Below are 16,335 nucleotides of genomic sequence, written 5' to 3'. Positions count from 1 at the left end.
TGTGTTGGCAGGAAGGTCTTGAACTAGCCCGACAGCCTGCCTACGTCAGCCTCCAAGTCCAGAAAGCCATCTCTCCACTCACCAAGGGATTATAGTGAAATAATTCAGATGTTTCAAATGAAGGGCTTCTGGAATTTTGAGAGTTAGTACTGTATGCATAACCCAACATACTTATACTTATACTTATAATGGGTGGGGAAACTGTTGGCTACCCAACTTCCTTCCATCAGTCCTATCAAGCAGAGCTAGCGGTCAGGGATGGTGTAGCAGATGTAATCCAGCAACAAGTAAAGGGCTGCAAGTTTGCCAGAGTCGCATGTAGACTACAACTTGGAAGATGCAGTAGTTGCTTCATCATCCAGCCTCTGCCCTTTAGAACCCAGGTGGGAGTTTGGGGGAAATGGCACTTCAGCTTCTAAGTGAGTATCTACTGAACTGCAGATCTTGTGTTTTGCACCTATTGCTAGATTACAATTCCCATAATTCCTCATTAGCCATAATGGTTTGGCGGGGTTGAAGGGAGTTTTGAAACCAACAACAAGGGAAACAGTACCTCTTCTGTTGCCTTCAAGAGGAATGTTGCTTCATGCTAGGAGTGAGGATGCAATCTTCCTCTACAAAGAAAGCAGTGCTGCTGCTCGCTGAATCATCTTAAACCTTTTTATTGGAATGTGTTGATTTTTTTGTGTGCTATTGCTTATAATACAATACAAAGCCAAAGAGCTTGAATCATCATTTCTTAACATCCTGCCATTCACACGGCCCAACAGTATTGTTGCACGTATAAGTCACCTGTTTCTCTTGTGTACTACAGACCTACTGCCTGCTTTCAGACTTGCAGTCTGGTGAGAGAAACGTAAGCTAGTGCACCACCCCACCCCCATTTTATCTCTTGTTCTAACAAGAGGTATTAAATATCCCATCCCTGAGATCTGCAAAAGGTTAACTGCAATATCGCATCCTCAGTCTCGCACAACATGCTCCACAAGCAAATGTGTTCATTTTGACGGCTGCCTGTCCTAATAAAATCACTAAAGGAGGAAGAAGACAAAGTGATCCTCCCCTCCTGCTGTAGTCAAAACATTTCGGGGGCAGGAAAAGGTTGGCACAGATCCCAGAAAAGGAGGCTGATAAAGCATTGTAACCCACATCAATTTTGCCATCCCAAAACAAATACGAATGACTTTTCACATAGCTGAAAGGACTGTTCTATTTCAGTGCCTCTGCAGGGCAAAACTGACAGAGGTCAGGCTGTATTGGATACAGGTGCAGAAGACCTACTGAGAGAGTTCAATTAATTGGTGTTAATCTTTATATCAAGCTAGCCCCTACCTAGCAGATTAGTGAGAAGTCTCTCCCTTCCAGGCAAGCGCTATAAAGGAACACACCAAACACTCTCATCTCCAGCAACACAGAAAGGCAGGCTCAGCCTGTGGGTCATCATCAGCTTCACTGCAAGAATGGCAAGATGTTCTTGTAGAACCATTCTTCAGAAAAGTGGAGGTGATCTCCTTCTGCGCCCAGGAACACCAGCTTCCCTGCTTTGTCCATTTCCTTCAAACCCAATCGATCCTGAAAGAAGAAACATAGAGTAACAAACAGATGGACCTCAGCTAGAAATCACCATGCAAAACTTAGGCATGCAGAGAAGGTGGTTTGGAATCTACTGGTAGATTGCTGGCTGAAAGAGTGTTTGCTTCCAGCTATATGTCTTTTGACTTGTTAGCAGATCTTAGACTTCTAGTAAAAAAGTAGGCTGAACAAGTCCACTCCTGCCCACTTTGGGGTTTTTTCTTACAATCAAGGGGTATATAAATTTTATTAAATAAAATAAATCAGTATTAAGATCCTGAAGCTGCAATCATAAGCACTGGAGTAAGCCCTATAAATGGAGCTTCTGAGAAAATACATCAGCAAATGTTTCCACAGCTGCATATATACCGTATTTTTCGCCCCATAAGACGCACCTAGTTTTTTTTTGGGGGGGGGGAATAAAGGAAAAAAATTTTTGTTTCCCCCCCAGGTGCGCTGCGCTAATCCCGAAGCTTGGGGCGTCTTATGGGGCGGAGCTCAGCACGCCCCAAGCTTCTGGGTGCCGGCAAGGTCTCCGCTAGCCGTGGGAGAGCCGGGCGCCTCTCCCAGGGCTAGCGGACAGCTGCGCTAATCCAGAAGCTTGGGGCGTGCTGAGCTCAGCGCGCCCCAAGCTTCTGGGTGCCGGCAAGCAGTCCGCTAGCCCTGGGAGAGGCGGCCGGCTCTCCCAGGGCTAGTGGATCGCTGCGCTACACCAGAAGCTTGGGGCGTGCGGAGCTCAGCGCGCCCCAAGCTTCTGGGTGCCGGCAAGCAGTCCGCTAGCCCAGGGAGAGCTGGGTCTCCCACAGCTAGCGGATAGCTTCCTGAAGCCTGGAGAGCGAGAGGGGTTGGTGCGTACCAACCCCCCTCCCTCTCCAGGCTTCAGCGAAAGCCTGCATTCGCCCCATAAGACGCACACACATTTCCCCTTCATTTTTGGAGGGGGAAAAGTGCGTCTTACAGGGCGAAAAATACGGTAGAACAATCCTAAACTGGCTTACATCCAGTTTAACTATCAAGACTTCCTCTGAGCAGATCCTGGGCCAATCTAGTTTGAGGGCACCAAGGAAACTACTGTAAAAATGCTAAAACCTACCATTAGAACTAAGCTGCAGTCTAGGGGGAAATTCCATCAAGTTAACTGGCGTGAATTTACACCCCCTGCTTCATTAAGTTAAAGGCAAGCAGCAGTGACAAGAAAAGGGTATAAAGAACTAGGCTGTTAATTTTTATCCTCTAACTCCAAATCGTTCAGGGTAGTATCTGTCCATTTGTCCAGATGTTTTGCGGCTCACAACCAGTGTATCAGTTGCACTGATTCAAGAGTGTAGGGATGATGCTCTTCAAATATTTCTGCAATTTATCTTAAGTTACATCCACTGATTTCAATGGGTCTACTATTCTGAGTACAACATTGTTGGACCTCATCCAATGTGTTGTCCCATTAACCAGGGCTGCCTTTTTAATTAATTCACAAAGGCTTTCAGTCACTTAAAAGGTTGCAGTACTAATCCAACCAAATTCCTTTAATTTAATTTCTTTAAGCAGACAACTTTTGAGTGGAATTTACTTGCATGCAACTATGCACACCTGCAGCACAGGAACCCAGAAGAGGGGAGCACCCTAGAGTGTCCTCTTGGTTCCCCATAGCCCAAAGAGGAAGGTCTCCTTGTGAACCACAAGCACTCCCCACTTAAATAAGAGTGCTCCCCACTTATACACAATCATGGGCCCCCCAGAACACAACCCCCCATGCAAGTGGGGAGTCACCTCTCTCTTCTGCAAGTTATTATCTAGTTACAAAACAAAACTCTTTGTTGCAACAACTGATGGGATGTCACACAGCTGGTTTGGTGTCAAATTCTTGATAGGAATAATAGCAACATTCGGGATAGTTACCTCTGTGTACAGTGAGGTCTCTTGCAAGGGAATGGTCTCTTTGGCCTGACCGCTCCGGTAGTAACCAAACCACTGGGGAAAGAGAAGAGCAACAAAATGAGGCACTCACTGTTGCAATGGCCAGTTCACACCTACATGCACCAGGACAGCAAAGGACTGTCCCTTTCGGGCTGCTTGTTCTTCCTCCGCTGCTGCCACCAGGTTTGTGGTGTGGTGAACCGGCTTATAGTCAAGTCAATAAGTTTTCCCAGTTTTTTGTGCTAAAATGAGGTGCCTCGGCTTATATTCGGATCGGCTTATACTCAAGGTGTATCGGGTTTGCAAAATCAGCCCCCTTCCATTTCATCAAATTCTGCATGTGTTTTTCACACATATATATGCGTGCACACACACTCAGAGCTGCCCACCTCAGAGGCAGGAGGGTCCACCATGGTATCGTTGAGGAACTTCACCATCACAAATTTCTTCAAAGACATCAGGTTTTTCTTATAGGTACTGTTGTTGCTCTGGAAAGAAGATGGGGGCACAGAGGGAGGAAAAGACAGAGAGGAAAGAAGATTTAAGAGAATCCCAAGCTACCTTGGAATCTGCTTTGCTGATGACACTGCAGAAAATGCCATGCAAATCCTGACCCAAGTGTGCCCCAACAGTTTAGTCATGCTGGCCACATGACCCGGAAAGCTGTCTGTGGACAAACGTCGCTCCTTCGGCCTGAAAGCGAGATGAGCGCCGCACCTCACAGTTGCCTTTGACTGGACTTAACTGTCCAGGGGTCCTTTACCTTTTATATTATTATGCAAACATATTGTTTGGGTACTAATTAACTACATGTTTAATAACTCACCCTTCAAAACAAGGCTTATAGTACATAACAAAACAAGTTAAACGTCAGCAGCAACCCTTCCTCTAAGGAAGCATAAGCGTGTAGCTCACAGGCATTCTTCTTTCTGGTCACTGACCAGGTGCAGATCTTACAAGACTCAGCAAGGCTGCTCCATTGTGCGCCTATGGACCATGCCCTGCATATATCTGCTTAATTTTTGCATGTTGTATTCTACTTTTTCTAGCTTGTTTTTTTCTTTCTTGAGCCCTTCCAGACCTTCACAATTTCACGATAAACTTCCTGCAGTTTACAGGGGTTGTTTTTGGATTTGATTAGAGGGGTGGGATGAGCAGCCAGACCGGCCAGGCCCAAACCTATCAAACTTACTCGCTCTTGATTGATGTCAGCCAGGAAAAGACTGTGCTTCCGGTATTCCTCTTCATTCAGTGGGTCGTGCCAGTACTGGGCTTGGACCAGGCTGTAGTGGAGGGAGAACTGGGAGTTCAAAACACAAGCCAGAGCAAGCCCTTGAGCCCCAACCCCCAAGCACATGCCCCCACCCCATAACATTCGACTTCCGCCAAAGTGAACTCACCGGTTCTGGACCACTGCAGTATAGGCCCCTAGGTCTAACATCCTTCGGATCCAGTCACAGAGGTGAGAACTCTCCCCGGGACAACGCGGAAAGCCATACACGCCTGTGGCAGCAAGATACCAATTTGCAGGCATTCAGGATCTGAACATGACACCAGCCATTAAGATTAATGGCCCTTAGTCATGCTTATTACTTTAATAATAATTATTGTTTTATTATTTCTACCCCACTCATCCGGCAGGGTTTCCCCAGCCACTCTGGACAGCTTCCTTCCGGCACGTGCAAAAACATAATGTCAAACAGTTAAAACTTCCCATACAGGGCTGCCTTCAGATGTCTTCGAAAAGTTGTGTGGTTCTTTATCTCCCTGACATCGGATGGGAGGGCCCTCTGCCTGGTTCCCTCAGTGAGGGAAACGCCAGAAGACCCTTGGAGGTGGACCTCAGTGAATGATAGGGGTGGAGACGCTGCCTCAGGTATACTGGGCCAAGAGCTTTAAAGGTCAGCACCAACAATTTGAATTGTGCTTGGAAACGTACTGGGAGCCAGAGAAGATCCTTTAGGATTGGATATGGTCCCAGCAGCCACTCCCAGTCACCAGCCTAGCTGCCACATTCTGGATTAGTTGTAGTTTCCAGGTCACCTTCAAAGGTAGCCCCACATGAAGCACATTGCAGTAGTCCAAGCGGGAGATAACTAGAGCATGCACCACTCTGGTGAGACAGTCCGTGGACAGGTAGGGTCTCAGCTGGCGTACCAGATGGAGCTGTCCTGGACACAGAATTGACCTGTGCCTGTATCGACAGCTGTGAGTCCAAAATGGCTCCCAGGCTGTGCTGCTGTTCCTTCAGAGGCACAATTACCCCATTCAGGACCAAGAAGTCCCCCACACTCGCCCAGCCCATCCCCAAAAAACAGTATTCCGTCTTGTCAGGATTCAACCTCAATCCATTAACTGCCATCCATCCTCCAGCTGCCTCCAGACACTCACAGCAGAACCAGGAACAGCTTTCCCTTCTGTCCCTAGCCCGCCGGAGATCACTGACCAGCGCAGTCAAGGCAGTTTCAGTCCCATGATGGGGACTGAATCCTGATTGGAAGGGATCCATATGGTCCGCCTCCCCCAGACATAACACCCTCTGTTGCTATGACATAACTTTCCCCACCTGAATCTGCATTCTCTTGTCTAGAAAACAAAAGACCACTCAGATGGGCTTACCTTGGTGCTGACCTCCTACAGAAATCAGATTGAACATTGGGGGAGAGGGACATCTCTGCACCACCGCCCTCCTGGAAAGGAGGGGAGGGGACAAAAACAGATTAAGCAGCAAGCTCCAAGGCAGAAGACACATTGTCCAGACAGTTCTTATATGCCAGGGCAGAACGTAGAACTGGCAGGATTATATTGACTTTGATTTAATATTGATTTTGAAATTCAATTTATATATGTTAGATTTTATTATACTTCTTATTGGAATTCAGGTTGGGGAGGTGGGGTGACCTGTCGGATGTTCCCATCATCCCCAGTTAGCATGGCCAATGGCCAGGGGTGGTGGGAGGGGACACTTGATGTCATCTGGAGGCCTGCAGTTCCCCATCTTTAAGGTATGCAGTACTGAGCGGGAGGGGCCAAGGGCCTGGTTCTGTAAAAGGCAGCAGCCTCCTATGTCACAGATAGGTCATTCCTAATCAAGTGATTCAACTTTTTTACCTCATCTCATCCAATTTTCTTAACATTTTGTACATTTGTTGAATGATCAAAACTAAGCTTAAATCTAAAATTTCAATTTTTTTATCTCATCCGTTTGTGAGTTATGAGGGTTTGAAATTTCAAAAAAAATGACAATTTTGGCCTTGCACAAAAACCTTAAAAGCTCAGTCCAGAATTGACATACATCAAAACTAAAAACACCAATCTCTTCAGAACTTCGTGGGCTTTAATATGATATGTCACATGAGGGACTTAAATTTAAAAATAAAATAAGTTACAAAATTGAACATTTTAAAAAGTGATTTTAAAAAATTAATATGATTTAAACATTCAAAAAAATTGTATTGATTATTTAACATTTCTAAGAGCCTTCTGCATGCAACACATGTGCTCTACCACTGCATTCTATCAAAAGTTGCCCCCTTTCACCCAAAGCTCCTCCCTCATTCTGCAATGCTTGAGACACTTACAGGAACTGTCCTCCCTGTGAGAAGCCCATGGCGTTGTAGCCGCCTCGAAGCTTCGGGTCCTTTGCGAGTTCGTCACACACGAGTTTCACCTGGTCATTCACGTTCATGAAGAAGCTGTTCTCCATGTCCTGAAGAAAACGGAGAACTTGAAGAACAGGAGACAGCCAATGACCTACACATGCCGAAGTGTCACACACTGAGCAGGAGGCAGGCAAGTCCCCACAGGGAGATTGCAGCTCCCTTCCCCAGACAATCGGCCCTCCTCCTTTCTGTTCAAAAAGGAAGTCACTAACCCAGGGATAGGGAACCTGTGGCCCTCCAGATGTTTGCTCATTTAGGAGTATTTGTGAAGCTTACAGTATATTAATAATGCAACGATACAGCAGTCACTAGAGTGGGACAAGTTTGTATATAGATTTCCCTCACTAATTGTTCAATGTTCCAACAAGTGTCACTCTGCAGCTGAATCTCCTGGTCTCGAAGGAGCCAGGTGTTAGTCCTTCCCAGGCCCAGCCTGCCTCACCGGGCTGAGGACCACCTTGAATCTGGCCCAGGAACAAATCAGTCGTCAATGCAGATCTATGAGCTGAGGGTGTAATATGCTGGCAGGATCAGCAAACATGTTGCAGTGTTCTGCATTAACTGTTATTTCTGGACCAAACGCAAGAGGGGTAGATGATAGATAGATAGATAGATGATAGATAGATAGATAGATAGATAGATAGATAGATAGATAGATAGAAGTAAAGAGAGAAGTAAAGAGGGAGAGATGAGGCTGCTGTGTCTCTCCATTGGCTCTGCTGGACAGAGGCTTCTCCTTCATGTGCCTAGCAGCCGGCAGCCGTTCCATCAGGATACAAGAGGGAGAGGGAGTTAGGGGGACTACAGGGTTCTATGTCTATGGCAAAAATAGGAGGTGAAACTTTAGCCGAGGTCACCCAGAATATATGCCTAGCTGCTTCCATGGGAAGTCGCTTTGTCCAAGTGCTTGTGTGATTGTGTCTGGCCCCACTCACTACTGGGATGCAGCCCCCGACAGCTCTCCACTGGGGAAAAGCAGCCCTCAATGCTTGGAAAAGTAATTCCAGGGTGGAATTTGATTCAGCACCCAGGTTCTGAGCTCTGCGTAGCAAAACCAAAGGCACGAGCGTGTGGGAGAGCTGGGAGGCTCAGCATCAGGACCAAATCCATTTAAAGATCAGAGCTTAGGCACAGACAAGGCTTAGAAGAGGCCTAAGTAAGAGGCCATCATGGCTTCAAGGAGCTCATACGCAGATCTGCGTCCAAATCCAATTACAACCCGCAGCTTCGGGGTTACTTCATGGGAGTCTGCCCTTCTTACACCCTTACTTGCTCACACCTGTTTTAAAGGTGTCCATGATGATGCCTTTAGGTTCTCCCCACCCCTACTCAGACATGCACACCCAGTGTGATTGACAGGTCCATTGGGTCAGGAGGGGGTGGGGATGAGAATCCTGCTCATCAACAGGCAGGTCTCCTAGCCTTTCTCATGAGTGGGAAGAATTCAACTGCCCCAGCAGGGTCCTCCATTTATCCCCACTGGATTCATGAGATTACTGCTCCTCACCATACCATTTCATCCTCTTTCAGGCAGAAGAGATGCTGCTTTGTTCTAATGGCATTTCCCTACAAACACTCCCCCGCCCCTGTCCCTCCTCTAATGCCAGTCGGCATCAAGACTGATTGCACCAATGCACAGATCCTTGTTGGAAGCAGCATGGCAAAAACATGCAGCGCTGTCCACAATGTTCTGCACACTGTCCTTTAGAATTGAAGAGTTGGAAGCGATCCAGATGGTCAACTATTCCAGGGGTAGGCAACCTAAGCCCCGTGGGCCGGATGCGGCCCAATCACCTTCTAAATCTGGCCCGCGGATGGTCCAGAAATCAGCGTGTTTTTACATGAGTAGAATATGTCCTTTTATTTAAATTGCATCTCTGGGTTATTTGTGGGGCATAGGAATTCGTTTATTTTTTCTCCAAAATATAGTCCAGCCCACCACATGGTCTGAGGGATGGTGGACCGGCCCACGGCTGAAAAAGGTTGCTGACCCCTGATCTAATTCAACCCTCTGCAATGCAAGAATATGCAGCTGTCTCTTAAGGAGATCGAACCTACAACCTTGGCGTTATCAGCACCACACTCTAACCAACTGAGCTCTCCAGGCTGATAGTTGGGGCTCAAGTTAACAAAGTATGAGGAGCACCATTTTAAACACCGTGCCTACTTGAGAAAATTCACCATAAAAATGACACCACCTCAATTAAGTTGCTGCCAATCTTCAAAGACAGAACGTAAATCCCTGGGATTTTCTTCTCCACAATTTTTTTTATGTAACCCATGCTCTCAGGATTGCAGCAGCTGTCACCTGGGATTAAAGAAAAAAAAGCAGATGAGGGGAAAGATTTGGAATCAGAAATTCAGCAACGGGACTGTTGCAGTAGCATTCTTTTTTAGTCTAGCAAAATATATTTGCAAATTATAACAAACGTAGACCCAGCTCATGTTTTTCTGGGGTCCCCAGGAAGCTATAGGGAAGCCCCATAGTCGGCTCCCACCTTAACGCAAGTCAGCAGGGTGGTCAACTATTAAGACAGAATTTTTAGTTGCTCAATTATCTTTCCTGAAAAGTTAATGGATTACATTAAAAGAAAATCCTGCATTTTACAAAAACTGGCACATACAGTGGTGCCCCACAAGACGAATGCCTCGCAAGACGGAAAACCCGCTAGACGAAAGGGTTTTCCGTTTTGGAGCTGCTTCGCAAGACGATTTTCCCTATGGGCTTGCTTTGCAAGACGAAAACGTCTTGCGAGTGTTCCGATTTTTTTTCGCTCCCCCCCTTTTTCTAAGCCACTAAGCCGCTAATAGCCTTTTAGCCGCTAATCCACTAAGCCTTTAATAGCCGCTAAGCCTTTAATAGCCGCTAAACCGCTAATAGCGCTAATAGGGTTGCTTCGCAAGACGAAAAAAACCGCTAGACGAAGAGACTCGTGGAACGGATTAATTTCGTCTTGCGAGGCACCACTGTAAATATCTTCTTGAGATACTGAAGGCCGACGCACGTAATAAGCAGATAAACAAAACTACATTTGTTTCTCGGTTCCACAAAAACAACACGATTATCATTCCTGACCATCCTGGGCAAGACATGTTGTTTCTTGTGCGAGGGCTGCTAAACGTCATCCTGGACTACACCTGGGAAGATAACAGTGATGATAAAGTGGGTTTATACAAACGGCGTGCATCTTCTCTTGCCAGTGAGTCAGGAGACTGACACCTCCCACGTAGACAAAGGCAAAAGGAACATATAATATTTATAATACTCCCGTTTGTGGAATGCTCTCCTCAGGGAGGTTCGCCTGGCACCTTCATTATATATATTTCAGGTGCCAGGCGAAAATGTTCCCCTTTGGCTGATTAACATTCTGCAGCCTTTTAAATGTGTCTGTGGGAAGTGGGCAAGCTATTGTTTAGCTCTTTTAATCATGTACTTGTTTTAACCTGTATTTTATTCTGCGAACCTCCCTAAGATCTTATAATGAGGGGTGGCATCTAATAAATACAGTGGTACCTCAGGTTAAGAACTTAATTCGTTCTGGAGATCCATTCTTAACCTGAAACTGTTCTTAACCTGAGACACCACTTTAGCTAACGGGGCCTCCCACTGCTGCTGTGCCGCCGCCGCACAATTTCTGTTCTCATCCTGAAGCAAAGTTCTTAACCCGAGGTACTATTTCTGGGTTAGCAGAGTCTGCAACCTGAAGCGTCTGTAACCCGAGGTAACACTGTAATACTAAAATATAGCAATGACTTCAGCCATTTTGATCCAGATATATACAACAGGCACTTACTTGAACAGCTGTAACCCAAAGCCCCATCCAAAGAAAGGGGTGAGGGAAAAGAGACGAGTATGGTTTTAGACACACATAGGAATACTGCACTTCCAAATAAATGCATGTCGAATGTGGCTTTAGACACAGCCCAGAGTTTCCTGTACCCTTGTTAATTGTATGCTCATGACATCAATTTAGATTGTTTGCCATTGAATATTAGTCCCAGCAGAGAAAGCGTATCAGGATTTTTTATTCTCCAAGCACAGTGCTGAGACTTCACAGGAGGCAGGGAACTGAGGACACGTTATCTGGCAGATCAATGGTGTTGTGAGAATTTTATATGAAGGGAGAGGGTGAATCTATTACTAGAAGGGTAGCCCCTTTTAGAAAGAAAAAAGAAAGAAAAAAGAAAGGAAAAAGAAAGAAAAAAGAAAGAAAGAACGAACAAGTTTGGTAATCAAGATAAAAGCCCAGATAATATCAGAATGAGGTCTGGATGGATGCAAAATTTCATACTATATCTAACATTTCATGTTATTCCAGTTATATTTCACAATGGGTCTATAACTTGCATATACATCATACAGTTGAAGCACATTTCTTCTCCAAAGAATCATGGGAACTGTAGTTGAAGGGTGCTGGAAATTATAGCTCTGTGAGAGCTAAACTACAAATCTCAGGATTTTTTGGGGGGAAGCCATGTGCTTTAAATGTATTGTCTGTGTGCAGCCTTAGACCATATAAAGAAATCTGGCCTGATCTCATCAACCTGGGACTCCAAAAGAGCCTGAGGGGAAGAGACAAGATCAGCAGGAAACTGGAGGAGGATCTTAGGCAGGGAAGCTGTACATATCATCTTCCCCTAAGGAAAAAATATTAATCGCCCAAGCAGCTCTGTCATCAGTTTCCTAGTCATTAGTCCCTCCCTCATTTGTGCTCCATCCCATGGATAAGCGCAAGAGATTACAAACCGTTGGGAGTAAAAGTCTGAAACAGAAAAGTGCAACAGGAGAGTGCACATCCAAATTTCAAACCTCACTCACAGTACTGAGTGTGCTTAACATCTTACATGGTGATTTGGAGTGAGTAAGAACCCCAAGACAAGAAGTCTGGAGCCTTGGACTTTTATAAAGCTGAATGATCACACAAATGCAGCCATGCTATAAACCAGTCTTTAATTGAGGCTGAAATCACTGCGAAGAGTCATGGAAGTCTGGAGCCTGTGGCCTTTCAGGAGATACAAATATTCTCTTTTATACTGTGGCTGGAGGGGCCTGGAGCCAGTTCCTCTAACTCTTTACCACGGAAAAGAAATATTATCTCAGGGCAAAGTGGACAAAACTCTGGCTCCTCCAGATGTTGCTGGACACCAGCTCCCATCAGCAAGGCCGGCATTCAAGAAAGATGAAAGTCTATGAATATCAGGAGGTGCACAAGGTCCCCTGCCCCTGTCCTAGAGTCAGCAACTACCTTGAAAGGAAGCTGGGCAAAAAAGGGCCACCCTCTACCCCCACCCAAAGTGGACTAACTAGTAAGCCTCCTAATGTAGCCCATTTTGCAATTGGTCCTCTTTCAAGGTTGGAGTTGGTCATGGGGCCTCCGGTTGCTAACCCCGATTCCAAGACGTCTTGCCATTTCAGGATGCCTTTACATTTGCAATTTCTCAGCAACTGCTTTAGGGCAGGGCGAGGATTAGGGAAGAGAATCAAACTGGTCTTAAGGAACAGCGTTAATGCTACCTGCCCTTTCTCACTGTCTTATTCAACTGTAAATGCATATAACACTTGCAATGTCATTGTCTGGAACTGGATGCTATGTTTTGTATGGCAGTCTTCCAATCTTGTAAATTCTGTTTTTTAAAGTTTCATTTTCTCTTCTGTTTAGTTTCGGTTTTTTTATGATGTTGGTCAGCATATTTCTTTGAGAAACAGTGTCCCATGATCCCAGTTACAGAGGCAGGAAGCCCTTTTCTTCTCAAGGGCCACCTGCTTCTGGGAGATGAGCAGGGCAAGAGGCAAAAGTGGGCACAGCAATCAATTTAATGTTTACCTTTGTTCAGAAGGCTAGTTTCTACACACATCCCTCTCCATCCTCATCCAAACAAGAAAGAGGCGCTATCAAAGTTCAAGGACACATTCCAGCCAAGCAAAAACACTCAAGAAGGGTGCAAACCAGGGCCAGCAACTGGGAGGGATATGGGCTGGGGAGAGTCCCAAGGGCCAGACAGAGAGCCCTGGAGGGTCTGGTCCTGGCCCTTCAGTTCCCCACCTCTGCATTAACACAAATTATAACACATTTTCCTTGACTGAGATGAGCTTTGAATGCCCAGCTCTTTTCACACCACTCCAATTATTCAACCACCCCCTTGTATAATCCAATTAAGTGATAAGATCATAAAGGGAAGGGTGGCACCTGGCCAGCTTTGAACAAGCTTCACCAGATTTCTTGCCACCTGTCTGTTTATGCATCAAACATTGCTTTTAGACTAAAGCCAGCAGATAAAAAAGGTCACTGTTGGCAGGATAATGACACTGAGGTAGTTGTTAAATATTACTGCTGTATTTATAAAAACTGCTTCCATTTGCACTATTCATGCAGAATCAAGCTTCATTTGTGCACACGTGTGTCTTTTTATGGTATGCGATTGGCAGAAGGATGAGCTGTATCAATCCACTTTTCAACTAATGTAGTCTACACATCAATCACAGCAACCGAGAAAAAACTGTGAACACCCAAGAAATGCTAGAAAGATTGTCACTACAGACAAGTCCTCTCTTAAGGAAAACCACTAGGGAGAAATGCATACAAGCTTTGCTTGGTGAAATACTGGATCAGTTTCCTGCAAGTTGATAACCTAGTAAGTCACACAGTAAGGAAAATGTGATTGGCCAGGCTACTGGGGAGTACAAGACTGGGGTCAGCAAACATGGGCTACAATGAAAAACTGACCCTCTGGTTTAGATACTAGTCCCTCCAGACCCTTTAGGCTACTTAATGACAAACAGGAGACAGTGACTTGGAGACTTATTTTTTAGTTTCACAGTCATAGTGTAACTGTGCTGCTTCTGTTCTCAAAGCACTACAAACTTATGATTTTCCAGATAAGGAACTGAAGCTACAGGACCATCAGGTAGTTACCACATTACCTTCCTTCTGAAACTGAAACAAGAAAGCCACAGAGTTTCACCCTAAAAGAAACCTTGCAAGACAACTGAAGTGGTGACACTTTGAAGTAGCAGAACCCATACTTGAACCCATGTCCAACAACTAATTAACACTTGCTTTGCTCCATCCTATGCTGTGGGGTTTTTTTCTTCATTTTTTTGCTTGACAAGAGTTAACTGACACTGCAATCCTATGCATATCTTCTCAGAAATAATTTCCAGCAAGTTGCAAGTTAAATGGGGCTTATTCACAGGTAAATGAATAGCCTCCTGACAATTAGCAACCTGTTGACAGATACTAAACTACGAACAAGCCCACACTGCTGTTAGTAAGGCTGCGATCCCCACTTACCTACGAGTAAGATCCACTGAATAAGATAAGCCTTACTTCCAAGTAGACATGGCTAGGATTGTGCTACAATTCATAGAATCATAGAATCATAGAGTTGGAAGAGACCACAAGGGCCATCGAGTCCAACCCCCTGCCAAGCAGGAAACACCATCAGAGCACTCCTGACATATGGTTGTTTTGTTAAAGCACCTCATAGTACATGCTATACAGATGTTCCCAGTGTTTTACCACAACGAGGCTGGAACCCCGTGGGAAAGCGTTTACCCACAACCAGGGTTCGAATTTGCATTCAGCCACAAAGCTAACTAGCCTGGTCACTCTCTTGTAAGACTCTTTCAAGACTGCTGCGAAAGCAAAAAAAAAACCCGGGATGAACATTTAAAACACCCTCTCTCTCGACAAAGCATCAGCCGAGACCCTGACTAGATCCCGCTCACTCACCCATGCCATGCCAGATGACCAGCGGCACCGGCCCCGCCGAGCTCCCGGGACTCAGCCAGCAAAATCCGCTCAGCAGCTGGAGCAGCAAAACTTTCTGCAGCCTGGCCGACGCCATCTTGGATCTGTCATATGACACAAATCCCCCACCCCCCACCCCGTCGCAGCCGAGGAAAATATGCCATGTGCACAGAGAAGAGGCGGGCCTGGACCAGCCTTGTCGCCTCTTCAGAAAGGAGGAGCTCTGGGAACGGGAGATTGGAGGACTTGGGTTGGAGGGGCAGCCAATTAAATAACAAAACGAAAATCTCATTCAGGTGTTTTTTAAATAAAAATGTGGTAAATATTTAATAAATATTTTATTAATTTCCCAATATAACAAAAATAAAACATCAATACAAATTCAATATCAAACAAAAAATTGACTTCCCCCCTATGTCCCTTCCTTGGTTCCAGTGTTTATCAACATACCACATTAAAATTACTTATTGTTCATTCATAATCTAATTACAAGTAGTGCTAGAACCCTGCCAATATATTAACCTGTGTACATTGCTTCTGTATATATGCAACAAAATCCTTCCATTCTTCCTTAAATTCGTTGTCATCTCTTTTTCTTAGTTTCATTGTCATTTTTGCCATTTCAGCACGTTCCATTAATTTAACTTGCCAATCGTCTTTAATTGGGACACCTTCTTTCCAGTGTTGTGCAAGCAGTACTCGTGCGGCTGCAGTCGCATACATAAATAAGTTCTTTTGTAATCTAGGTATATCTACTCCTGTAATAGTAGGGATGCTTCTGGTTTTTTGACAAAAGTTTTTTTAAAAAAAAAAATCATTTCATTAGAAATTGTTTCCCAATAGTTTTTTTTTTTTACTATTTTACATTCCCACCACATATGAAAAACCTCCCTTCCGTTATTTTACATTTCCAACACTTATTTTCTTTAATTTATACATTTTTGCTAATTTGACTGGAGTTATATGAAAATGATTTATAGATGGTATCTAATTTTCTTGCCACACATGCTGTAAATTTAATCCCACTCTTCCATAGTTTTTTCCCATTCCTCCATCTGAATATTGTGTCCCATATCTTGTGCCCATTTAATCATGACCAATTTAACCTCTTTATCTTTCATTTCCTAGTCTAGCAACAGATTGTACATTTTTTATATCTTTATTATCATAAAATATTCAGTTTCATGCTTCAGCCAGTCTTCACACTTACTGCATTTATACCCCACCTTTTTCTCAAAGTTGCTGTATACTGTCCCGTCCCCCCATTTAATCCCCACAACAACCCTTTACAGTAGGCTAGGCTGCTAGAGGTTGCGACTGGCCCAAGGTCACCCAGTGAGGTTAATGGCTGAGTGGGGATTTGAACCCTGGCTTCCTAGGGTTCCTACACTATTGGCATAGGATGGAGGTGTCAGAATGCAGAGGAGGAAGGCAGG

The 16,335-nt window shown here is 44.9% G+C and overlaps 1 protein-coding gene across 1 annotated transcript; it reads right to left on the bottom strand.

The window, feature by feature from the left end:
- Nucleotides 1–646: 646 nt before the first annotated feature.
- PPT1 (palmitoyl-protein thioesterase 1) lies at nucleotides 647–15,036 on the bottom strand. The gene is made up of 9 exons (XM_081201806.1): nucleotides 14,882–15,036; nucleotides 9,347–9,456; nucleotides 7,068–7,195; nucleotides 6,106–6,176; nucleotides 4,887–4,989; nucleotides 4,679–4,769; nucleotides 3,876–3,974; nucleotides 3,469–3,540; nucleotides 647–1,572 (listed from the first exon to the last, which is right to left on the bottom strand). Exons 1-9 carry the CDS (start codon nucleotides 14,994–14,996, stop codon nucleotides 1,450–1,452), a joined length of 912 nt encoding a protein of 303 aa, XP_081057932.1. The 5' UTR covers nucleotides 14,997–15,036; the 3' UTR covers nucleotides 647–1,449.
- Between the last annotated feature and the right edge of the window lie 1,299 nt (nucleotides 15,037–16,335).

Source organism: Podarcis bocagei, assembly GCF_964188305.1.
Source record: "Podarcis bocagei genome assembly, chromosome: 7".
NCBI lineage: Eukaryota > Metazoa > Chordata > Lepidosauria > Squamata > Lacertidae > Podarcis > Podarcis bocagei.
This window is presented reverse-complemented; position numbering and strand designations above follow the sequence as displayed.

What these genes read in the sequence shown, in the direction of transcription:
- PPT1 (XM_081201806.1), bottom strand. Translation starts at nt 14,996, where the DNA reads ATGGCGTCGGCCAGGCTGCAGAAAGTTTTGCTGCTCCAGCTGCTGAGC. An exon ending in GGTCATCTGGCATGGCATGG is followed by an intron (nt 9,457 to 14,881) that starts GTGAGTGAGCGG and finishes CTTTAATCCCAG; the next exon opens with GTGACAGCTGCTGCAATCCT. An exon ending in TGTAGGAGGTCAGCACCAAG is followed by an intron (nt 4,990 to 6,105) that starts GTAAGCCCATCT and finishes TTGCTGCCACAG; the next exon opens with GCGTGTATGGCTTTCCGCGT.